General features: G+C 36.1%; 1 protein-coding gene across 2 annotated transcripts in view; it reads left to right on the top strand.

Annotated features, from left to right (window-relative positions):
• The first annotated feature begins 4,436 nt into the window (after positions 1-4,436).
• LOC149807896 (uncharacterized) overlaps positions 4,437-26,954 on the top strand; it is a 56,393-nt gene continuing 33,875 nt past the window's right edge. Inside the window, exons 1-2 of one of the 2 annotated variants that reach the window (XM_089971767.1) lie at positions 4,437-5,737; positions 20,867-20,892. In XM_089971767.1, coding sequence (XP_089827893.1) covers positions 4,543-5,737; positions 20,867-20,892 — 1,221 coding nt within the window. In that variant the 5' untranslated portion in view covers positions 4,437-4,542. The remainder of the gene's footprint in view (positions 5,738-20,866; positions 20,893-26,954) is intronic. The other variant, XM_089971762.1, reaches the window with a different exon arrangement.

Genomic DNA, 26,954 nt, shown 5'->3' with positions numbered 1-26,954 from the left:
CCAACCTTGTCAGCACACCCAGGAAGAACGTGCCTTGACGGGAACCTGGGTCAGCGTAGAATTGTTCAAAGCTCTGGACATGGGATACCAACTGTTAGAAGTGTATGAAATTTGCCACTTTCCCAAGACACAACAATACCACAAGGGTGATCCGAGTCAGAAAGGCATTTTCGCTGACTATGTGGATGCCTTTTTGAAACTGAAATAAGAAGCCAGCGGCTATCCTTCCTGGTGTCACACTCCCGAAGACCAAATACAATTCAAAGAGAAATACTATGAACAAGAAGGCATCTCTTTAGACCACATCGAGAAAAACGAAGGCAGGCGATCGTTTGCCAAAGTGATGTTAAATTGCTTGTGGGGTAAAATGGCACAACGACCGTGTTTACCCAAGACGGAATATTTGACAGAACCTTCCCGCTACTTCCAGATGATTCACGACAAAACCAAATACATGAAACACGTGGACGTCGTTCGAGAGAATTTGATCTTGGTCAATTACGAAGAAGATCTGGACTTTGTACAAGACGACCCCTTTGGAAATGTCATCATTGCGGCTTACGTGACAGCTCATGCTCGCTTAAAATTGTACGAAGCTTTAGAACTGTTAGGGGAACGCGTCCTGTACTTTGACACGGACAGTTGCATCTACATCGATCGACCGGGTCAGGAACACTCTAACATCGAAGAAAACCGTTTAGTAGCCTGGACAGACGAACACCCCGACGACAAGATTCTAAGTTTCGCGAGTGGCGGTCCTAAAAATTACGGCTACCAATACCGGGACAAACAAGGAGAAGTGCACACGGAGTGCAAAGTGAAAGGACTGACTCTGAATTATCGTACCAGTCGAGTGGTCAATTTTGGGGTATTGAAAGAAGCCTTGCAATCGGGAGAGGATGGAAACTTTAAAGTGACCACTCACCAACCGAACAAGATCGTACGTTTACCCACTCACCACATCGTCAGTCGACCCGTGGAAAAAATCTATCAAATCGTGTACCAAAAGCGAGTGAGACTTCCCAATCACTTTACGTTGCCGTACGGTCACATCTATATTGGTCAGCATATAAAAAGGGACAACGTCCAAGACCAATAGTTCATTGTCACTACCAAGACCAATCGACAAAAATGAATCCTTTCAAACAGCAAGTATAGAGCGTAAGACTCAAGTCCAACGAGAAACTCGGGTGTGATTCTATGCCTCACGATCACATCACCAATGCAATACCACATCTTAGTTGTTATGTACTAATGCCATGACAAACTACGTGCAACCAGTGAAACTTCCAGACCACAAAACTTTACCTTATGGACATGCTGATATCACCCAGTATAAAAAGGGACGACTTCCAAGAACGACACTTCATTGCAAGGACAAGCGACGAGAAAGATGAATAACTCTACGCAGAAGAAAAAAGAGAAGGAACAAACATCATTGACCTCTTTCACCACCATACCGTCACAGCAAAGTGCGTTCAAGAAGGGAAAGGATTCAATAGACCTAAAGGAGTATTTTAGCATCCAAATGACCCAGACAGCGACCTCGAGAAAATTTAGAACGACAACTTACACCTACACGGTGAAATTTAAAGACTTCGCGTCTGACGTTCCAGCCGAGGAAGTATCAGGTTTCATTACGGATCTACTTGACTCACTGTTAGAGGAACTCAAATGTCATTGCCAAGTCAAAGATGAAGGTTGTTTGAGCCTATCTATGTATCACGACAGTTTGAACTCGCCTGTATGTCTCGGATTTAGCACACCTGCAGAAATAGCTTCTTCCAAACTTTTGAGGGCTATTGAAGACGTGCGGTCGGTGAGAGAAAAATTTGACATCACCGATGGAAAAGTGACTATTCATATGGCATATGTTGTACCTCCATGGGAAGAAGACGATCACTGCTCTTGATCTGCTTACCGATAAGTGTACCTAGCACGATGGACGTAACAGCAGATTTACGACTGACAGGGAATACGAGATCGGAAACATCTATGCTGGGACACAAGTGGTAGCTGACCAGATTTTAAACAACGTGTGTAACGGATAGAGAGACAAACACGAACTTTCTCTTATTTGATTGTTTGTTACTTGTTTTGTTTTAACTTTTTCTTATAAACGAACATTTAATGTAAATTCGTTGCATATGAAGTGATTTTAGAAAGGAGTGAACGTTAATTTTAAACATTAGTTTACTAGAGTCAATAACTAAACAACTCGTAAATATGTTTCTTTTATGTTCAAATGTTTATGTATTTAATGGATAGTGCTTAGACCAAAGCACAGGCCAGAGAGCCCATGTATATATGTACTTGAATAAATGTTTTGAACCCATACAACAGACTTTTCTTTATCGAGTCTCTATTCTATCTGTGAGTCTTTCTTTACAATATTTCTGTCCTCTTTTCTGTGTGTTTGAATGTGTATTTGTTTGGTTTGTTTCTGTATGTCTATGTTTGTCCCTATCAACCCTTTGTCCCTACAAATACATTTCACCCTATCAAAGGTTTTGACCCTATAAACCTATGACGTTACCAATGTTTAATTCCCACTGATCCCCAGGTGACATTCCCATGTTCAATTTCCATGTTCAATTCCCCTTGTCGCTAGAGTGACCCAGGGTTTTTCTCCATGTTAAATTTCCCTTGTCGCTAGAGTGGCCCAAGGGGTTCTGTAATGCTAATTCCCATTGTCGCTAAGGTGGCCCCATATACTACTAATGACTGTTTCCACTTGCCATTGATCAGCACATGGTCGATCTGGTTTTCTGTTTTGCCATCCGAAGAATTGTATGCCATCTTGTGGATTTGCTTATGCTAGAAAAGATTCCCTCTTATAAAAGTGTCGCTGTCTTCGCAAATGTCACAAAGTCTTTCTCCATTATCATTAGTAGGCTATATTAATTGTGTACTCATGAACCGCTCCTTGTATGGGTTGATGCTAATAGAATACATAAAGGTAATATATATTCCTTAATCAATGGAATATGACCATGCAGAACACGAGCTATTATATATCTGATACTATGTTAAAATAGGAGAAATATTGATAATATTATTTATTTCAAATTGAATTTTAAATGCAAACTTAAATTTGTACAAGCATATTAACATATAAATTAAATTTGTATGCAGGTGTTAAGGTTTTAACCATGAAACTGATGCATTATATTTAAGAAACGCATTTGTCTGCACATACTCAATTTCTAACATTTGCCCCAGGTTCAGTGCACGATAGATCACAGTGATTGTTAATGTGTGTGTGTGTGTGTGTGTGTGTGTGTGTGTGTGTGTGTGTGTGATTTTGATTTTTAATGTAGCCTTGACAATCTTTCAGTCATATCGCTACGGTGTCTGCAGTGTGACAGTTTATATTGATGTCTAGCACTGAGGCATCATGCCGAAGACACGTGGCATCATGTCCCACCCAGTCACATTATCCTGACACCTGGCCGACCAGTCCAAACACTAACCTCTAAATGCTGAGTGCCAAGCGTGGCGGTTACTAGCATCGTTTTTTTATAAGTCTTTGGTATGACTCGGCTGGGGTTTCGAACCAGCGATCTCCCGCAACCGAGGAGGACGCTCTAACCAAATAGGCCACCGCCGGAGCTGTCAGTTGTTAATTTGTAGTATGCCTGTTAAATTGTGTAGAACTATGCATAATAAAGAAACAATGACATTTGCTTCATTCCATATTTATTGTTTCAGCTACTCTGCTTGTTACAAAAATAGATAATAGTACAATCAAATGATCGAGAATTGTGGGACTAATAACATGTTGAATATAAAACAATTCAAAGTGTTGTAAAGTCTATAACCATAAAAGGTGGCCATATAACAGGAAATAGAATAATATCTTAAGTGTATAAGAATTGAAAATTAGATCGTGCAAAGCAAGTAGAAATATCACTTCATCTCATATAGATGGAAGGGAAATGAAAAGTTGGCAATATTTCAAGTTTATTTTTTTTATTTTTTTTGCAAATAAAACTTCAGGATATAAATTTAGCTTTTAGAACAGTATCAAAGTATAAAAGGTTGTATCGTTTTAGTGAAAAGCAAGAATTGCGGGAATTCTCAAGTTTGTATCTTCGGTAGCGTGCTCGGAATTTGAGATTTATGGGTAACGTACATACGTAATAGGAAGGGTATGAGCTTTTAGGGGAATGTGTACTATGACAGCACATATGTCGCTACAAATACTTAGTGGGCTGGTTACTCCCTGTACAATTTACCTAAAGTACACACAATCACACCAAAAATCGTATATTTTTTTAAGAACAAATAATTTCATTTAATGGGGATTTTTTTATTTGAATGTTGGCATTCTTAGCACAAACAATAAACAATATTCTATAAGCACATACATTCTTACCAGGAAGAAAGTTGTAATATGAGACCACGTCACAAACCGGTTCAAAACACGAGAGATATTTTTAGTTCATAGACAAGGTATATACATTAGTACAGTTTGAATAAGGAAGGAAAGCAGTAGCTAGAAAAGAAAAGGCACACAGACCAGCATTAAAGTGCTGCAATATGAAGAAGGCAATAGATCCAAATGACATTCTATGTCCACTTTGTCTGGACATTTTAACCGTTCCAAGGATACTCCCCTGTCTGCACACTTACTGCGATAAGTGCCTAGGAGACCACATCAGAAATTATTTTAAAAATGGCGGAGGCGCATCTAGCTTTAAGTGTCCCACTTGTGAGAAAGAAACTCTGCCTTCATCATCGGACGTGCCAGTTGACAAATGGGCAGAGCACTTTCCGCATGATCGAATAATGATGTCACTGTTACCTGAAGGCAAGAATAAAGTAGATCTGTGTGAACAATGTATGACGGGAGAAACAAAGGAACCTGCCGATAGCTTTTGTACCAACTGTAGAGAGGCGCTTTGCAAAACTTGTGTTGGAATTCACATCAGCGCCAAAAAAAAACATTCGTTCATAAATATTAGTGATCTTAGATGCCGACCTGAGATGGCGATCGGAATATCTGTGGGAATAAAGTGTTCACGTCATATTCATAACGATTTAGAATATTTTTGTGGGTCTCATGAACAAGTATGCTGTACTGAGTGTTTATTTGATCACAGAAATTGCAAAAAGACACAGAAATTGACGGAATGTAGCAGTGGGTTATTGGAATTAATTAGACCGGAGCATATGACAAAAAACATAAATCAACTCGCTGATTATTTAGACACACGTATAGAAATGAACAAGGGTGCTGTTTCAAAGATTGAAAGTGAAACTAAAAGCATGGTGGATGAGATTGACAGTTTGATAACATTGTTGAATGAAACAAAAAATCGCATCATCAAAGAAAGAGAAGAGTTATTGACAAATGAGTCACTGAGTTTACATGAGAATAATCGTCATTTTCGCTCCTTGAAAGCTGCCCTGTTAAATTCTCTCAAATCTTACGAAGAAGTGTGTAAATATGGAGACAAACATGAATGTTTCGTAATATTACATAAAGTTGAAGACCAAATACTGCAGTGTGAAAATATACTTCAGACAAAATATCCAAAAGTAAGACATTTAAATTCCAAACTTCAGCTTGTCAGCCGTATTGACGCATTAAAGGTTATGGACGCTAATCAGCTCGCAAAGGTCAATGTTACAGAACATGTTCACAAAGCTCCTACTGTTCCTTCGACAGAAAGAATTGTCACTCTCAAAGGGGGAAAGGGGAAAGGCCGAAAAAAACTGCCTCTGAATTTAGGTACGAAACTTTTATATTTTATTGATCACGATATGGAAAGATAATCAATGAATCAAGGTAAAATAAGGCACATTGCTCTGTCGCCAGCAAGAGAGACACGTAAATGAGTAGTAGAGGATGCCACGTGGCCTCTAATTGCATGCATATTTTATACGTCTGCTACAGATCGGTCAGTGTTATGTTACGATGTTGTCCGTCTGTGTGTTCCTAATTTCATTTCCACTCAATAACTTGAGTTGCCCACCGTCTATAAATATAAGTCATGATGAATCATTTCCACTTGGGGTAGGAAAACCACAATGATTTCGGTTCCAGAACTCAAATATTAAGATTACTTTGACTGAATCTAAAATGGGATTCTGTACGATAACTTGAGTGCTCCATTATGTACAGTTTCCAGACATTTTGGGTGGTTTTGACTCGATTAAGGTAGAACACGATTGATGTCAGGGTCAAAAGGACGAACGTAAAGTTCACAAACTGAAAGAAGTAAAACAGTTTCAGCATTCTAACTTGATTTTGCCATCATCCGTTGTTACTAAACTTCGCGGATAGTTTGAACTTGGGGTAGGAATGCTCACTGATAATTTTGGGTTCAGACGTTAAAAGGTGAAGTTGCCTCTGACTGAAAGAGGAGAAATGGTCTCCAAATAATGACTTCTGTTTATCATCATCCATGCTCACGAAACTGTGTGGAAGCCTTGCAATTGGGGTAGGATAAAATCTAGTAATTTTGGGATCAGAAGTCAAAGATGAACGTCACTGACTAAAAGAAGACAAATTCTATCGGTACAACATTATTTCTTCATTAGGTGCCTTGACTAAATGATATGGATGGTGTGCAGGTTGGTTATGGAAGAGCGTATCGATTTTCTATCAAAAGGTCAAAGGACATGTTCATTATTAAAAGTGGTTTCTGCACAATAACATTTGTTCTACCAAAGAAATATATTGACTTTGGGTTCAAACGTCAAAGGTCAATGTAAATATTGTTGATGAAAGAATAGTGGCATTTGCAAAATAAACACGTGTTATCTACAAAGAGGACAATCGATCGTGAGACAAGTGTGTAACGTGTTATTGACAATGCTTTTAATATTTTTTTACTGTCCTTTGTGAAATTGGCCCTTGTTCAGAATGGTAATGATGACATATGCAGAACAACCCCTGACAAGATTACTGATAGCTACATCTTTGCTGTCATGGGTTATTTATTTGAACATTTGTTGATAAATACAATTATGTAGAAATCATTTAACAGATCTGGGGACGAAATAACTAAGTCGTAATTACAAAATCAATTTATCAGAGGGCGTAATTACGAAATGCTACATTTTTAATTACGAGATAGTTAAATCGGAAAAGTTAAATCGGAAAAGTCTTAATTATAAGTCAGCTAATACGTAATTACGAGAAATTAACATGTAATTATGAGATATCTAAGACGTAATTAGGCCATACCAAGTCCTAATTAAGAGAATGGAGTTTAATTACAAGTATCACTAATAGCTTCCATGCTATTTAATACCGTGAAGGATTTCAATAATCTAAGACTGAGAGCTTGTATGGGACATAGTTCAAGCGACGCATCGGCATACTTTTATTTGTTGGTGTGTGTGTTGATATAACATCAGATTGTCCTGTTATGTTATATTGAATAACTATTAATTTCCCGTTGTAGTATTGCAATACACTGAATTCTGCAAGATATTTATGAGAAGGCCGTCGTTCATTTTCAAAGATACTAGTGCTTGTCGAATATTTATAAGCTAGTATTTTATTTCACTAGAAAAGAACTATTTATTTTTTCACGTCGATGGGTTTAATGATACAATTTAAACAATATTTCCGTATATCTCCAGGTTTTCATTTTTTCTTTGAATCACCATACAGTTTAAATCAATACTGGAATATATTATGAAAACTATTTTAAAAAACAACAAAATTACACTTTTAATGAATGATGAATTATCCTAAAAGGCCAGAAGGATAAGCTTTTGATTTTCAGTACATAACTTTACCTTGTGGCCAAATCCCAATAAGGTATATGCTAACTAGACCAAATTATAGCTAAGTTCTTGTCGTAAGTTTTCTATCATGTTTAGAGAGGCTGAAGTGAAAACAAGACAACGTATCTTGGATCACAGAGTTCATTTCATAGAAAGCAGTAGTCTGATTACTCATGGCACGCTGTTGTCAAATATACAAGAACACCTATCACCATAATGATCGTGTTCTCAAAACAAATAACTTCCCTTCAATCAATACCAATAATGATTACATTCAACCAAAAGACCAGCACCAAGAGAATAAAGAAAAACAGATTCTTCAAAAACAGATATGGACCACAGTCGTAGATGCTGACACAAGAACAATAATTGTGATTTTAGCCATGTCTGGCGTATTGTTTTGGTAACTAATTGTCGTTAAATATTATGGTTACATGTGACTCATATTGGAACTTCACACACCAAATCTGATTGATTTTCATGGCAAATAAGGAGCCGGACAGCTGCTGCAAGACAAGAAAATTCTTATAGACAAGCATTCAAATAATGCAATATGAGGAAGGCAACAAAATCAGAATCGTATGCTATGTCCACTCTGTCTGGACATTTTAACCGTTCCGAGGGCACTCATCTTTCTGCATACTTGCTGTAAGAGGTGTCTGTGAGATTACATATGCAATTCCTTTAAAAATGGCGGATGTCATCTAGCTTTATGTGCCCAACATGTGAGAAGGACACATTATCTTCATCATCGGACGTGCCCGATGACAAATGTGCAGAACATTTTCCGTATGATTAAATTCTGATGTTGATGTTTCCCGAGGGTAAGAACAAAATAGTTCAGCTGTGTGAACAATGTGTAATGCGAGGAAACAAGGAATCTGCCGATAGCTTTTGTACCAACTGTAGAAAGGCGCTTTGCAAAAATTGTGTCAGTATTTAAGTCAGTACAAATAAAAACATTATTCTTTTTAAAATGTGTGATCCTAGATGCCAACCTCAGAGAGCGATCGGAATAGTTAAGTGTTCACGTCACATACCGAGAGCAGCAGAGAGTGTGAACATACCTTTTGCTGAAATGTCATTTGCTTAAAATAAAAGTTTCCTACGAAAGGAAAATATAAGCTTAATAACGCCAAAGCAAAGCCTCTAACTTACCGAGAGTTTCTCGAATTGGCTTAGTTTTTGGTTTTTTTGTTACATTATTTTTGTCGTTTTTTTTCTTCTATATTTTTATGTGTGTTTTTGTTTACCCTCCGGACGTTTCATTGAGGTCGCACCCTCTCTGCTGCTGTAATTTAATCATCATTATATCAATATTGGCACCTGGTGCTGAATCTTATACAGCTAGATTAGCTCGAGAAAGATTGGAAGTAATCAAAAAGTTTTTTCCTGTTCGTGATTCTTTTAGACGAAAACTTCAAGAACGTCAAGAATCTCAGGTAGAATTTGCCGAAGATAAAAAAAACAGGTATTTAAACCTATTACATAAGCAACTGAAAAAGCTTCAGCAGTTACTGAAAGTCTTCGTCCAACGTTAGAACAGACTGCTAAATATAATAAGAAAAAAAAACCTTTTAAAAGAACTTCCAGCCGCAATAGTTGATGCTCAGCCTCCTCCTCCTCCTCCTGACAAAGGTGAAGAAATACTTGAAGGTATTAGTAAAATAAAAGATCTTGCACCCAAACCTAAAGTAGCGAAAGAAACTGATGGAATGATTAAAAATGTAGGGAAGGTGTTATTGAATAACTTAAAGAAATTAAAGAGAAAGATTTGCCTACGCTGACACTTGATGCTCTGTTTTAGTAAAAAAAAATAGATTTTTAAAACTTAAATATGATACTGTGAACGATGATAATTTCGTTACGTGATTATATCGTATATATTGCAACAACAAAAAAACAACAAGCTAGAGATGATGATCTAAAATATAGAAGTTTTGTTAGTGAAATAAAAAGACTTTATAATAATAGAAGGGAACGACTTTCTATACAAAAACCTTCCCCACCACAACCTCCCCAGTAAGAACATTCCTATCGACTTTCTCCACCGCAGTAACAAATAGAACAACAAAAAGAACCACAATCTCCTTCACAAATTTCTCGGCCACAACAAAAATCGTCGAGTATTAGAAATAAAATTACTCCTGAAGGTATTGCCGAAATTGATGATCAGAACAATGTAATAAATTTTGCAGTATATGGATTGGATTAAATAGAAACATATATAAAACCTAAATTTATTTTTAAAAAAGTCGAAAACCTGAACATTTGGTTATCGAGGTATATCTTTCTGCTAAAAATAAAGACTGCTAGTAGGAACGATCCAGATTTTATTGAATTTCAACAAAAAGTAATAGATAAAAGAGATTCAGATTTTCTTAAATCATTAGTAGAACCATCTGCTGCTGAAGAAAAAGAATTTTATGGTCCAGAAGATCCTCCTGGCGCTACTGGAAGTGGCATTTACTCAACTACGCCTGGAGGAAGCGGTTTTATTGCTTGTCCTAACAATATTCTTTCTGACATAGATCAGAAATTTTGATTGGAGGAAAACGTGCTGGAAATAATTCGCCGGAAATCATTAATGAAATATCTGATATTTATTGAAAATTATTTACTGGCGATATTATGGATATCAATGTTTGTCGTTCTCTCATTGATGAAATTGCTGATGATTCTCACAGTGATTAGATAAATCAGTAATAAATAAAATGATTATACACACTGCTCAGCATGGATCAGTCATGGTTAGAGTAGTAAATTTGTGATTAACAACCTATAAAGCAACTTACGGAGATGGAATCGGTGATGTTGTTCAAGGTCATTTTAGAAGGATAGTTACAAACACAATACCGATTGCAAAACAACTAGGAATGAAATCTATTGATTTCGTTCGCGATAAAGGCATCGGCACTATTGGCAATCTTGCCGGTAAAGCGATCTCAACAATCAAGGATAGACTAAAACGGCTAATTTGACGAAAATCACAACCAGTAAAATTGCCCAGTACTGAAGTTATGCCTGCAAACGTCAGTAAAATAATAAATCAAGCCGCAAATAAAAAATACTATCAGAGTTGGCTGGTGAAGCAGAAAAAATAAAACTGCTAGCATGATAGCAGGAAGTGGTCTTCCTTTTGGACGATGATAAATATAATAAAATGTTTAAACGTATATCCGATCCAGCGTTCGATATGGACGCACCAGTTCTTACAGATGAATCTATAAGTGATTATCAGTTTTATCCTTACGACGCAAGACAACCAAATCAGCGTGGAAGATTCGAATTACAAGTTCAAGATACAAGTAGATATTTCTTACCCGCCGAAGCATTTATTGAAGTAGAAGGTGAAATTATTTTTAAAAAAAGACGATACTGAATATGACGCCGCTAACAAAATAAGTTTTGATACTAACGGAATTATGGCGTTGTTTGACAGTGTTACATATATGATTGATGGAAGAAATATTGAAAATATTCAAAAGGACGTTGATGTTGCTGCAACAATAGTAGGTTTAGCAAGATATTCTGATGATTATTCAAGATCAGCTAGTCCAACAATGATGTTTCCTAAAGACAATTCTAACTTTCCAGAATATATAAGCTTAAGTACAGGTAATGTAAGAAACGCTGCAGGAAATGCAGAAACACCCGCAGTAATATCAACGAATATAAATTGCATTTTAAGATTTGCAACACGTCGATAAATGTTAATCAACGTTCGTAGAAGACTTTCATGCGCAATTTCATTATCCCACATCTTTGGATTTTGTAGAAATGTTAGAAAAGTTATTTTTGGAGCTAAACGTACAGTTGTACTTGTTAGAAAAGCTACTGACGATGATGCTATCTGGTATCATGGTGGTCTTGATGCTGGTAAAAGTAACACTAATAAAACTCTCGTTGTGGATACCGGTAATGACTCTAACAGTTGCTGAAGAACAAAAATTGCTTTGTTTTATGGATCAAGGCGGTAAATCATTATTACCATGGTTAACAGTAACTACAGAGAGTGTTCAAAGTAATGCTAATGGTTTATTTACATGGCATATAGCATCAAAGCAAGGTGTTTCTGCACCACGGCATATTTTCGTTGCTTTACAAAATGCTGGACTAGTAAACTCGCAAGAAGAAAGTCATATGATATTTGACAAAGTTGGAGTTAGTAAAGTTTCTTTAAGAATAAATGGACATCAAGAACCATCTGAAGATATATTGTTCAATTTTGAATTAAACCATGCAGCACGTGTATATCATCGTTTAATGACTTTTATGGGACGTGATCAAAATATAGATACTGATTTACAAATATCACAGTTAAATTTTACAAATCTATATCCGATTTATTACTTTCCACTGGAACATCCTGATTTATCTAGACAATCTGTCGTTGATGTTCATTTTTGAGCTCGAGTAAATAGAGACGCTGGAGCTGTTCCTAATTACAAAGCATTTGCAGTTATTCTATCAGATAAAGCAATGTTACTTGAAGGTGTTGGTGGACGAATGCGAGTTGTTGAAGCACCAGTAGAAACCATGTAATTAAATCACTTATCATATTATAAAAATGCCGTATAGTGATGTTAATCTCACTCTGACTTCCGGTCATGTGAAAAAATTACAATCAAAACTTGCAAGTAAATGCGGAACAAAAATATCACTAAAAAGATATCAAATTTCTAGTGGTGTTCCAAACAAATTATCATTAACCAAGAGGCAACTCAAACATTTTAATAAGGCTTTAGAAAGAAAAACCGGAGTTCAGCTTCATCTTTCTCCGAGTTCCATTAAAGACTCAGTGAGAACAAGGTATATTTCCACTTTTGCAGCATTACCAGCGTTAATAGCTGTGCAGCTCCAAGTATTGCAAACAGAGCTGCACTTGGTGTTTAAAGCGGTACTGCCAGAAAGGTTGGTAGTATGTTTGTTGATAAGATAACAGGGAAAGGATTTTAAAGAAGGGGAAAAGGCCTTAGATTACCAGGAACCCCTTTACGATACGGAAAAGATCTGAGATTTCCAGGAACACTTCGCTAATTTTGCCCTATGTCAAATTTTGATTTACTCGATGCTGCCAAAAATTAAATATAAACGATTTCAGAGGTGTTTTTATGTGTGACCAATTACCAAAATAGCCAAACAATTTTGAAACAGGAATTTCTAATCTTGATAACAGTTCTGGTCCAGGAACTCACTGGGTTGCATACGTAATTGATCCAAGTGGAATTGTTTATTTTGATTTGTGTGGGTTGGCACCACCAATTGAATTTGTAAATCATACAAACACAATAAAAAATATTCCAGTCTGGTATTCAACATTACCAATACAAACAATGACAGATCCACCGATCTGTGGTCGTGAAGTAATTGATGCACTCGACGCTATATCAAAATCTTCCGGTGCATCTCATAAAGTCGTGCACGAGTATACAAGTAACCGCATCGTTTTAAACAGATCTTAAAATATAATGGTTGATATTTACGGAAGATCTTCTCTTAGTGGTACCAATAAGGGCAAGAAAAAAAAAGATGACACTGATTTGTCAAAGGTGAACTTGCCGATATTATGAACCTCTCTGCATTTGATCGAGATGAGGTCTTTATTTTTCAGGATAAACACTGTGTTCTAAAGACTAGTAACATTAGGTGGAATCACATAGTTTGTAGAGTTATTGGTGCTACTGCTGATAACATTCCGGTATTTACTATTGACGATAAAATCAGAGACTCAAGTATATCAATCGCAAATATTATAAATGAAATTCCAAAAAGTGTTGCTAATCGTTTACGATTACCGGTGACATAATGACATGTGAACTTAGCATGAACGGAAATAAAATAGTTGTTTTAAGAGATCCAACATCTGATGAAGATGCTGCAACAAAAATATATGTAGACAATAACTATAATACAGTAGATACTAAATTATCCACGCTGCGGGCCGAGTATCACGTTCACTTAAATATGTTTATGAACACTCGTAGAAATTTTCAAAAACTTAATAAAAAATCGCATTTGATTTTTTTGGTACCACGTCGACTGTTGACGTGAAACTCGTTGATATTAACACAAAACTCGGCGATATTAAGACAGCTATGTCAGACATTGAAACGATTAGAGAAAAAAATAGAAGATGTTATAAGTGGAATTCCTGATATCGTTACAAAAATTTAACTGATTTAAATTCCCCACAAGCAGATTATGAACCTGGTATATAATATAGCGTCTGACCAGCCATTATGGTCACCACTCAATAAATCCATTAAACATCGCGCTAAGGTTACCGGTATATACAGGTTTTCAGTACTTGGTGTTGCAATATTTATAATATCTACCACGATTTCACGGCCTTATCCACTAACTGTGTTAGGGATGTTATATCAAAACGAGGTAACATTTACTGTGGAACCCGAAGAAACAAAACTCGACTTGATTTATTACTGGTGCCTTGACTTAGTAGATAAATTCCCACATACAGTGATTATTCCGATCAACGTTCAACGTTTTAGATACAGTCAAGCACGTGAATGGCAAACAAAATTAAAAAATATCGTTGACGGGTATATAGTAAAAGTAAAGAAATATCGCAAACGTGTGATTATTGTTGATATAATTGTTTATTCAACGTCTGCTGTTATTGCTGGAACCGGCGTATTATTATCAACAGTAACACCATAACTTGTAATGGCAGCAGAAGTTGTGACAATTTGTGTTTCAGCTGCAACATCGATTGCTGGTATTCTTAATATCATCGCAAAAAATAAGTACGTGCACAAATGCAAAATTGCATGATGATATAATAAAATTACACACAGAGACGTTAACATACTCAAAATTATCCTCATTATTATCAACAAGTCTTAGTGATGGAAAAATATCAGAATGTGAGTTCACCGATATGATCAAAATTTACAAAGAAGAAATGACTGTGATTGGTTTAGAAAATCAGGATTTAAATAATAATGTCAACTCCGAACGAGCTACTTCAATAAATCGTAACGAACACAACTCAGTCAAAAACAACAACGATATCGGAAAGCTCAATTAATCCGCAATTTAGTGTAAACTTTCCAACTGCAATTCCAGTGAAAGAAATAGCGCTAATTTGACATAATTTGCTGGATGGTTTTATTCAATCAATATTCTGCTGATAGTGTATATCCACCTTCAAATTTACGATTTTGTAATGATTCCTGATCAGAAATAATTTTCAAGTTGAATTTTTATACCGTCATGTTTTAACTTTTTAATTGCAGAAATAATAGCTCTGGTATTTTCAAAATTCATTTTATTATTTATTATAAAATATATATTTAAGTTGTATTCCTCAACCAAGACGATATAATACAATTCTGTAATATAACGCAAACACAGCCTCTAGACTACTAAATAAATATTTCACTTACTTTTCGCTTTCTCAAGTACACTTCGAGTCTGGCTGGGGATAGAGAAATTTCTCCGCTTTTATAGTCATGAACAAACCCACGCAAAATGTTCTAGAAATTTACGTGATTAAGTTATTCTGGCTATACTCATCATCCCTAGAATTTTATATGCTTTTTATAGTCATAAAAACCCACGTGGGTTTTTGAACTCAATCACTTAATTTTCTGAAAATTTGTGCGTATAGACTACTAAAGCAGATATATATATATATATATATATATATATATATATATATATATATATATATATATATATATATATATATATATATATATATATATATATATATATATATATATATATATATATATATATATATAATCAATCCCCCTTTTTCACAAAAATGATAGAAGCTCCAGAATAACAAAGTAATTCTTCTATCTTGATATTTTACTCAACACAAAAATATATATGTTATGTGACTGGGGAAAAGTGCACTAAATATATATTTAGTAATAATTTGGTACACTTTCACCACTGACGATAGAAGCTTCAGAATGGATCAAATAACTGTTCTATCTTATTTTAACAATGACTATGATAATACAAAAAAGAAATTAAATAAATAGTTAGTAGTATAATCGAGATATCTACTTAATTACCATTTGCCAATGAGACAGAGTCTCCCTTCAACGATAATGAAAAGTTATTTTTTGTTTAAACGTTTTTGAAAATGCAGATTTAGCAGTATTATCTGCGACAAGCTTTACAAAACGATTTGAAGTATCGAAATATTTACCAGCTGCACACATCGATGAAAATGCTATTTTTTCACCTGTCCCTATATGTGTAGATATAGCTGATCTTGCGCTCTTATAATTATAACCAGTATTTCCATATTTGCGATTTTGACTCTGTGACAATTGTTAAATTACTCAAATGATTATTTATTTGGACTTTAATCAATATGTTCGATCACAAAACCGTCTTCGATTAATCCATTGAAACATTCAAAGATGTACCTATGACAAAGATACATGTATTTTTCTTTGTATTGAATATGAGATAACCAGTACTATTAACATTTCCGGCTGTTATTTTTAGTTGACAGTGGCTGATTACACCATCATGACTTGCTTCGTAATTCTTGATGATTGGATGTTTGACAAATTCATTTTCCATTTTATATAATAAAATCATTTGTTTAAATCATTATTTGTCTAAATCATTACTTTGAAAATCTTGTTAGATAATCTTCTGCACTTTTAATAACCTTGTCATTATTGTCGTAGTTATTTTATATCATAAAATCTTTTCAGTTCTCTGTATTTTTTAACACCACACTGCACACACAAACGCTTTTTTTCCTCTAACACCAACACCACACTTCAGATACCGTTTTGGTCCTAGGCTTCCATTACGAACGCTTTGTGAATGAAGTCCGCATAATTCGTTTACGCAGGCTTTGTTAAATGGAGTCGTAGAACCTATCATTAGCCACTTGCAATTATTCTATGCTTATATATATATATATATATATATATATATATATATATATATATATATATATATATATATATATATATATATATATATATATATATATATATATATATATATATATATATATATATATATATATATAATATTTCAATTTATTAATATCTCATGACTTACCGAATAAAGCTTTGGTTGATCCGACGAATAAAACTTTGATTAATAAAATTCACGACGTCAAGAAATAACTCAGCAAAGATGGCGCATCTCATATGTGGTCAACGTTCAAAATCATACACAACACCAATGGTGTCGATGCTACCATGAACCATTAAAGTAGAATTTATTGTACCAACAGAAACATACAATAATAACTAGACTATCCGTGACAAACATGATCCTGTCCTTCATAATGAAAAAATTGCCATATTGAGTAAAAATTCCAAACCAGGAATGTTGACTGGTATTGACAAACCATATTGTGAACAGGAGTATCCTGTAACCACGATTATCTACGCGTTATATCCGATAAGTGATAAACTCAGCGTTAATAATTTAATACCAATGAAATTTTCAAAGCTAAATTGTGTAGCCTAACGAGTAACTGAACATTTTACCGTTTCGACTAGTGGAAACGGTCTAACTTATAAAAGACGTAAAATAATAAGTGAGTGGGGAGAAATAATGAAGGATACCGGAGCGTCTGTTAAAGATGTCGCTGAGCTAGGAAAGAAACTAAAATTTACAATAATTGTAAAAACGATAACCGAAGAGAATTTGTACGAATCAAAATATAAATCAAATGGAGCTTCAATTGAAAGTATTGATCATAATGTGCATGCGTGGACTAATGCAGTAACAATATTTCCACGATATCGAACAGTTAAATTTTACCAAGGAGATATATTCGATTTTATTAACGAAATAAGTAAAAACGATCCTGTATCGGTATGGTTATTTCAAAGTTGAGATAATGGAAATTATGATCAGTTTGTACGACCTAATTGCGTTATTTATCGCACATAATCTCTCCACGAAGAAATGAATAATATTGCATTGAAATATACCGATGATGCTGAACAATTACTCAGTAATTGTTTTACAGTTAAGTCAGTCGCAACTCATTTTGCTAAAGAGAAAATTTCGTGGAAACCAAACTCGGTTTGATTTTCTCAGTGATATAATATCGAGTTGTGTCGAATACGGACACGGTGAATTATGGAATAATTAATACGATCACAAAGATGTTATATCGGTTGATATGGCTGCATGTTATCCCGGAAGTTTCCTTGGAATGGGAGAGTGTTCTGTATATTTTAAAAGATTTGGTCATCCAACACATGAGATGACCAGAGTATCGACAAACGGACCATTACCGGATTTTGACTTGACTGGATTCGCTTGTATCGAGTCATTTAAGTTTGCCGAAAATCTTCATCCAATTTGTTTTGTCTGGTTCGGCAAACATTTTTCAGAAATAATGTCGGCACCAATAGTTTTATTACGGTATATGCTCGATGTAAAAATACTATTCATGTCGATTTCGGCAGAAAAATAATCGGTAAATTCAGATAGATGCTAATCAGTTCACAAAGGGCTGTGTCACATAAACAACATAGACGGTCCTCAAGTTTCTCTGTTAGTGCTACACGTAAAGGGTACTGAATGTTTATCTTATTTCACATTTTGTTTTCATTCCTCAGTAATCCATCGCAAATAAAGGGCTAATAAAGACATTAAAATACACAAACATGTGTTATTCCAGCTATAAACATATATTACATTGTTTTTAAATGTTCCAGCTATAAATATATCATTCACAGTGGTTAATGGAGACATAAAGTGTTCTCAAACACGCTCGTCAGCTATAAACATTTCATTCTCAATGAGCTAAACGCAAAACACTGCATGCAATACCCTCTAAATAATAAATCATTTTGAGGCTCGTCTGGAAACTTCTTTACGTCTACCCCATATAACCTCATAACAAGATACATATCTTTGCATGAGCTATTATCCTAGATTGTTAATATTCATGTTTTGGGTGAACTGATACCCTTGCCAAAGATAAATCTGACCAAAACCAAATCGTGGAAAAACGGAGACTTAGCCTGTGATAAATAAATGCTGAATAACTGCCTTCCACATACTATACTCCCACGATCAAGTGAACTTAGGGTATTTGCCGTCGTCCGTCGTGCGTAACTCTTGTTTTTCTTGCGTTGTTTATTCCGAATTGTTGGCCAATGCTATTATAGAGGACATTTTGACATCTAGGTCTTTCAGATTTGTTTAATAATGCCGATCAGTCATTGAACATAGTTTCTGTTACTTACAAAAAAATCTTTGAAGACATTTTCAAAAATCTGCTCAACAGAATATGTCTGATAATGTTAAGATGCGGGTTATTTGCCAAATTTCACGTAGTGAGGTGACGAATAGTGCGTTTTAGAGCTTTATGCGCGTAAATAAGTAGATAGAAGTGGGAACATGTTTTTTTATGCTTTATGTTATTGATGTAATCATGTAGATGTGACATTTGTTACGATCATTTATTGGAATTACAAAGTGCTCACTGGAGTCAAATATTATTCTGAGACTACTGTGAATTATTCAAAGATGTTCTGGACAATGCCAGTGTGGAACATCAGGACTCTTGCCAGGTCATTACATTAGAGGATCTGATTTTTAATTCGGAATTTTCGATTCTTGTGGACTTGTGTAGGACGATTTTAGGAATGTTTTGGATTTAATTCATAATACCATAAATTGTCTTAACTTTTCATTTTATAATTTGTATAATTAAGTTATTCAAGTTTTACTAAATTTGATTTTTTGCCACTTTCTGTTATTTAGTTTAAGACCATGGAGTCATAACAGTGTCACATAAAAGGCTTTTAATTTTGTACAAACTGTTCAGAACAGGTTTCAAAAGTGAACGCTTGTACTAAAGCAAACAAAATAATGATAACAATTCTAAAGAATAGTTCGAAACAGAATTTGACCAAATTTGACAGATAGCATCCTTGCAGAATGACTATTCGCCACTCGTCAGATATTTAAACAAATATGGTTACCGTCAATAAAAATTGAAAATAACTTCCTTCTTCACATTACCGCTATGCAGAAATGAAACCGATTTAGTAGAAATCATTCCAATATTTTAGGGCTTATACGTTTATACAAATTATCCAAATTATTAAATGTGACCGACATTATTAAAAACTAAGAAGTCATTTAAACGCCTTTTCCTAGAAAATAATCATCAGTGTTTGACCCAATTTTATACAAAGCCATCCGGTTTATGGGGCTTTAATAAGTATACAAATGATGCCATAAAAAATACTACTCTTGCTACTGAAAACCAAAGAAAAGATTTTAATAACTTCTTTGACATAGATATTGAACAGAAACGTTTCAAGTTTTGCTCGGCAGAATTTGACAATTTTGAATAGAAAGTGATTGAACTTAAAGGCCTTTAAATATAAAAAAGGCGCCTCACATATGTCCTATCTGAAAAATAGCTAAACAGAATTTGAAAAATGTGACAATAGCCATCCTGGCAGAAACGTCTTTCAATGTTGGACAAATGATGCTGGTATGCAATTAAATATGGATGCATAATATGATACATAAGAGGAATCGCTTTCATTACATATTCAGTCATTAGCGAAGGAAGACATTTCAACAGAAAACATACTATTCATGCACAGGCTATAAGGTACATGACTGCCAGTTAAATGATCTCAACCTCACTTGGGTCTCTTGTTTTCTTGTTTATTTTCTTTTCTTGGGGGTGGTCTATGTGCAAACATTGAATTTTTATTGCTTATGAAAGGCATACTAGTATGAACACACAAAATTGGCAGCAAAACTGATTGGACAAATGATGCAATTAGAAAGCTGATAATGTTTGTTTCATTTTTGGTGTGAACACTTTAAGTCTTTAATACCTAGACAGTATAATACTTCACCGTCTATACACATAAGCTACGATTGTATTTGTAAAAGCGTGCAAGATGTTGAAATGACAATCCAAGCATAATCCAATTAATAAACTACATGGTTCTTTATTTTTGTCAATGAAAATACTTTTCTTACTCATCTTTGAAATGAACACTTAATACTGGCAAGAAAAAATTATATTTTGCAGATTCTCACTAAAAGAACAGTAATTATATGAAGTATAAATCAATCAAAATGTATTGTAGACCTTGTTCTTCTTTTATTTCAGGTGCAAAGGGAGATAGAAAGTCTGTGGTATGTAGTCCTTATTATCTATCCTTGACAATGTGTATATATCTAACACTGTTATCGTGTTGTGACTGAAACTCGGTATGGGTGATAATAAACAGGAGTATATTACTTATTATAGATATTTACGAAATCTGACTTTCCTATTTAGCTTTCAAACTGCAGTCTAAAGTCATCATAACAAAGTTAGGCATGGCACATGCAGCAAACTGATAAGATAATGGTTTCGATGGAAATTAGGCTAGATTTATGCAAAAATACCATATGTTGATGTTTAATGCATAATGCTTAATGAAGGATCACAACCATATTCTAGCATGTTTGAGCTTACACATTAGAAACAGTATATCAAGTATCACCTTGATATCTGATTCAAGTTTCGGCTAAAATAGCTCAAAATGTTCTCATCTTTGTCAAAAGAAACATTGTTTACCCTTACTTACTTTGTGGGCTGTTTTAGCACAGAAAAATGAACTTAAAAATTCTAAACAGAAATAACCCTTAATCATTGTCGAAGCCAAACATATTTAATTGTTCACCTATTTTATGCCACGATAAACGTGGCAAAAGAAAAACAATATTACACTCTTTATAATTAGAATCATGAACTAGCTTACTTATGTCTTAGATTTCGTTGGTTCCTATTTATCTCTTATCGTAATATAATTTACAAAATCCTGTTCTGTAAGAATATTCTCCCTTTGTTAACATCGACTATATTCCACAAGACCATATGCCAATGGATTTTCTGATGAAAAATATGAGCCTCTTGATCATGTTACCTACATCATAGAGCAAACATCTTTAAAGGTGTTAGGGATTGTCCGAATGGCAGTGTAAGTTTTCTGATTAATAACTTTGCAAAGGACGAGTAGTCTTGCATACAATATACTTTGTTTCCTTTAGCAGCTCACTTTGTACCAGTCCTTTCTCCACGAATTGGTTCAAAATCATATTGTCTTACACCAGACAGGCCCCGCCGGGTTTATCCAAAGAGAGGTCGACCATTTAGAAAAATATGTTCCCTAGTATTTACCATTGTGATTGCAAAGATCACAAGGATGAAAGTACAAGTCAAATAGGAAAGACTCTTTCTCCTGACTATATTGGCTTGAGTGACGGCACGCCGGTTTGTTCAAAGGCCGCGTACATAACACGACTTCGTGACAACCGCGCCGGCGAAATGTTGAGCTATTAATTACGGGTGCCCGTCGCACAAAGAGTACGACAAGGAGCTAAGTTATACACACCAAGCGCTTGCGTACGTTACATATGCACCGGAATGATTTATTAGCGGTGCCTTCGAGCCACTGGCATCACTAATAATAGTTGGCCTCGTTTTTAATGAGGCAGGAAATCGTACGCATGCAACTCGTAACAAGACGAAGTCGGGTTTGAATTATACTTTAGCGAAGACAATGAAAGCAATTTCATGAATGGGATGTCTATAATGTAAATGAACGATGAATGAATCTTTTTGTATAACCACATCATAGTTGCTCTACTAGATTACTGATAAAAGAAAGTGTTGTACTAGCAAGACGGCGATGATGTCAACAAATATTAGCTTCCTTTGTATGTTTAGATCCAGTAATAACCCAGTCTGCAACATTCCTGCCAACACACTCATTGAGACTACCGTGCCGTTTGTTCTGAGGTTCATTGTTTGCTTTTATTGCCAATAACTTTGACAGGCTACAATGATATGTCTTTTTGAATATATATCTGCAATTTCCGCCGATGAGATGTGCGATTAAGAGCCCTGATACCACGAAGGAAAGATTATTGCCAAAGGCATTTCGCAAAATGCTACGTTCGTATTGTGGTAACAATTAAGACCGCGAACACGGCCCCAGGAGGGCAGGACCTCTTGACATCATGCCGCCAGACAAAACACAATTATACCCCCGGTTACGGGTGGGTTTTTGGTGGTATGTACGGTATTCCTTGTCAATAGCAACGTGTCTTACGTACTGCGCAAATATTCATTCGTTTATCTTCTAATCGGCAGGTGCCAATGATTTGTGTTTCTTCTGTAGTTGGTGTTGTGTCTAGTTCTTTACCAATTTCTTGGAGAATTTCAATTGCTAATGTGAGGTTGACCCGAGTGTCCGAAAGACATGAAGCTTCAACGCTGACGATTTGACCCTTTCCACTCATGGAGTCTCGGGCAGCAAGAATGAAACTCAAGCCTATCGTTATAATTTAGTGCAACAGGACAGCGCCGGCATCGGTGCTGTTTATTATGGGCATATGTTGCCTTCAATTTACACGAATCGGGACAGTAGCCCACATACCGCCTTGAGATGGTTGTGGAGAATGATAAAGAAAATTCCTGCATCTGGGACAGCGTCGTTGTTGTTGCTGACAGTAATATAGCTGAAGCTATGACTATCTTGCGTTGTATCCAAGTAATAAAAGCCTAAAGCGGTTTCTGCAGTAGTTGTTCCAACCAAGGTTATGCTATCGGCCATACACCACATTTAAGTTAACCTCAGCACCAGCGCCGGCAGTACTAGCACTGTCCACGAGGCTGGTAAGTGTTTCATCATTTAGGTCAACACTATTAAAATTTAACTATGGCCCATGGTCCAAATAGGCTTGAGTTTCGGCTAAAGAGGAAGCGTGCCTTGTTGATAGTCGCATTGTGCGGTTGTCTCGGTATTTCTTCAACAGTTATCTTTGACTTGAAATCGATTACAACTTGACCGCTATCATTTTATTGTCAAGAATGCGAATCAAAAACTCGGAAATACTGCTATCGCCAAGTACTTTTTTACCTGGGAGGCGATCCAATGTTGACTGTCCGACTACCCCATAGAGTTTACCAAAAAACCTGATTCACCTGCAAGAACGTGCTCTCTTTTCAGTCCATAAGGTTTTCCGTGGAATTTATTTAGTCGAGGTGGACATAAAGACACTTGACGTGCATAAATGCCGGTGGTTCTACTGCCTTCGTCGTTCGGTTACTTTCCAGAAGACTAGCTGTAAAACCAAGTATGAAGGCGAATCTGTAAAATCGAAGGAATCATCTATGCGACTGGATGATTTCATTATTGTGTAGTATACACTCAGCTTTGAAATCGACGTCAGATTCACTTCTGTGAGCGTGTGCAAATAGTATCAGTAATTGGGAATAGGAGAAAAATGCTTCTTGACTCAATTATTGCCAAACTCAGCGAAACAATGTACCATCCCAAGCTGTACTCCTTTCTGAAAACTCCAACCGCATAAAAGATCCGGTACGGATCACATCCTTCATGATACTCACCCATCTAGGGGATTAATAAAACCGTTATTGACGTTGTCCTTACTCTTATAAATACAGAGATGGTACTGCCACATATAGATCGCATTAATAAGCTACGCAAAATTTTCGGTATGCGTTACATTTAGGTAGGTCAATGAGGAGACAATGCAGTTCAACGATCTGCTGGTTATCCTCGACAATTATGTACAAGGCGACAATGATGCCCACACAGATGTATGAATAAGTGTTCACAGTGCCATCCCAATAGCCCTAGTTTATGTTTATAAAGCACAAAGTGGTTGGCGTTGACCCACCAGCCAGGAACAAAACATCGGCTCGAACTAGCACTCTGCGAAATGTAACGGTATCACAAAAAGTCGAATATCCTGGAGTCAAACAAATGTCACTAGTCGCAGAAGATTTCACTGTGGGCATTTATGCAACTTGCTTCCCTGCTAGTGTCCTTTCCAAGCGTTGGGTCTGCCTGTTCACTTTAGTGAAGTCAAACCGTATTACTACAAAGAACGTTGTTCACAGGGTAGTGACAAGCACCATTAGGCTCCAGCTGACAAAGAACCAGCGGCTTCGCTGCTGTTTTGCGATACAATGATAGAACACTTTCGACGATGCATCATTCCCGTCATGTATATAAGCGTTTTCTGTATTTGTCCAGTTTTGCAATATGCCTTTTAACCGATTAGTTCCTGCATTTTGGACTGGCTTAGGTGCCGGGCGACCGTAGGTGCTGTTGTGTCGCTTTCATTTGTGATTGTGAATACAATCGTTCTTAAAATGAACTAAACTGCCGTTAGAATGGACTATATAGTGATACACTGCTTGTAGAAGCGTGCTCGCAGCCGGTCGGCAAGGGTCGTGTCCTCATGGAAAATTTTGCCGATCGTCTCTCTGAGCCTGAAAGTGTGGTTGCGAATTTTCACTCGATTCGCATTTAGCCACAGTTTGCATTATTCCATTTTTTGCCTGTTCAAATTCCGTATTACATGACGTGACATTGCATATTCCAGTTTGATCAAGTTTCTTTCGTCAACGGTGATGTGGTGTGGCTGACGAGTTTAGTAAGCTTTGAAAGGTTTCTACAGTCCTTTGAAGGTCCAGCGTCTCTGGTATTGGCACATTTCTGGTTCCTGTGTCGCCAATTCTTTAGAAGCTGGTCCTCTGATCCCGGTGCATTAAATACCTCAGAATCTGCGATTATACGTGTAACAGAGAAAAGGATATCTTGTGAGACAAAGGTTTCTAAGTTTTTACGTTTTGCTTATCTGTCTGGTGGCCTGAATATTCCTAGCTCAGTATGTATCCATTTGTCATGGTTTTGTTCTAGGTTAGCCAACCTTTTCCTTCACCATGCATATTCAGACTTTATATTATATCTCCAAAGTTTCTACAAACCGCTTTCTACTGTTAACTCTACCGTTTGCCCTTAAGAAAGCGTTAACCATCTTATTAAGAATTTCGTTTTTAAATTCCATAAACTCGTCTCCACGTAGGCTGCTCGGGTGGTCTTGCAATTCATTTATTTGTTGATAACGTTCGATTGGAACAATCAATACATGGAAAACCAGTTAATTTGCTTTCTTTATTAATAACACTTTTGCCAAACTCATCGATTTACATGTTAGCGTCCCTTTTAGCTATGTGTGTTGCTACTGCTTGGCAAAATAAAGAAATATTACAATAAATCAAATGGTACTCTGCTTTATCGTGCTTTCTAATCATGTCTGAATACGACAACAAGCTCGATTTCTATCTATTTTGTTCTCTCCGTTCATAACATCGGCATTGTTACCAGAGACCAGTGACGAAAGAAGTGCAGCTCGCTGTCAAATTGCCAGCTCTTTTAGAAAGCAATTTTATAGTTCCCAGAACCACACAGCTGGCATTCTCAATTGCTGCGAGGGGCATCTCCGGACATCGACAGCACAATCGCGAATAGCATTGGTCATTTAGAAGGTGATGTTGTATCTAGAAGATTTAGAAGATAAGTATTAGCATTGTGTGCAGCAAAGTGCATTGACTACGCATACATCTGTGGTGTCTACCAATATATTTGAATAACAGTAAAACAGCGCACCAACGCGGTTTACCAAGTCACCCAGAAAGCCTACCAAGCTGCTATACGATTTTATGCAGGCGCTGACGTGGTTGTCACCAATCGTGACGCCTGTGTCGCAGAAGCATTTGGAAGATATTTCGTTATGCAGTATGACTTCGAGCTGTTAATGACCAAATGTTATTCGATTCCTGCGACCTATCTACAACCAGTTTTGAGCTTGCGTTTGATGAACACCGCTAGATGATCCAGAATATGGCAAAAAATGCGCGAGGTACACTATTAGCGGAATTTTGCATGATTATTCAGCAGTATATGGAAAAATGAATATCTCCTATACCCAAGTTCTGCGCCATCTCAGGATGGTGTTGAATTAGATTTATAGTGTATGGAGTATCAAATCAATACACCCGCGAAGAGAATGATGGCGTTAGTCTACCCATTTGAGAATACGACAACATATTTGGGAACATTACATTCGAGGTCAGCCACAATGATAGTTCCAGATTGAAGAAATATTTAATCAGAAAGAAATACGTTCTACTAAACTACAAATTTTGACTGTTTGTTACTTCAGTACCACACATCGATTACAGCTGGTGTTGCCTTAGAGAGTTAAATTTCAGAACAAACAGTGTCATAGTTTTCAGCGTTGCCGGTTGCTTCGAGGATTGAAAGTCAAGTCAGAAGGAAAGTACATCCAAACATCATCACTTCTTCTGTTATGGTGTGGATTGTGCAGAAGTT

This window comes from Sinohyriopsis cumingii, chromosome 1 (assembly GCF_028554795.1).
Source record: "Sinohyriopsis cumingii isolate HCF-2022 chromosome 1, ASM2855479v2, whole genome shotgun sequence".
Classification (NCBI taxonomy): domain Eukaryota; kingdom Metazoa; phylum Mollusca; class Bivalvia; order Unionida; family Unionidae; genus Sinohyriopsis; species Sinohyriopsis cumingii.
This window is presented reverse-complemented; position numbering and strand designations above follow the sequence as displayed.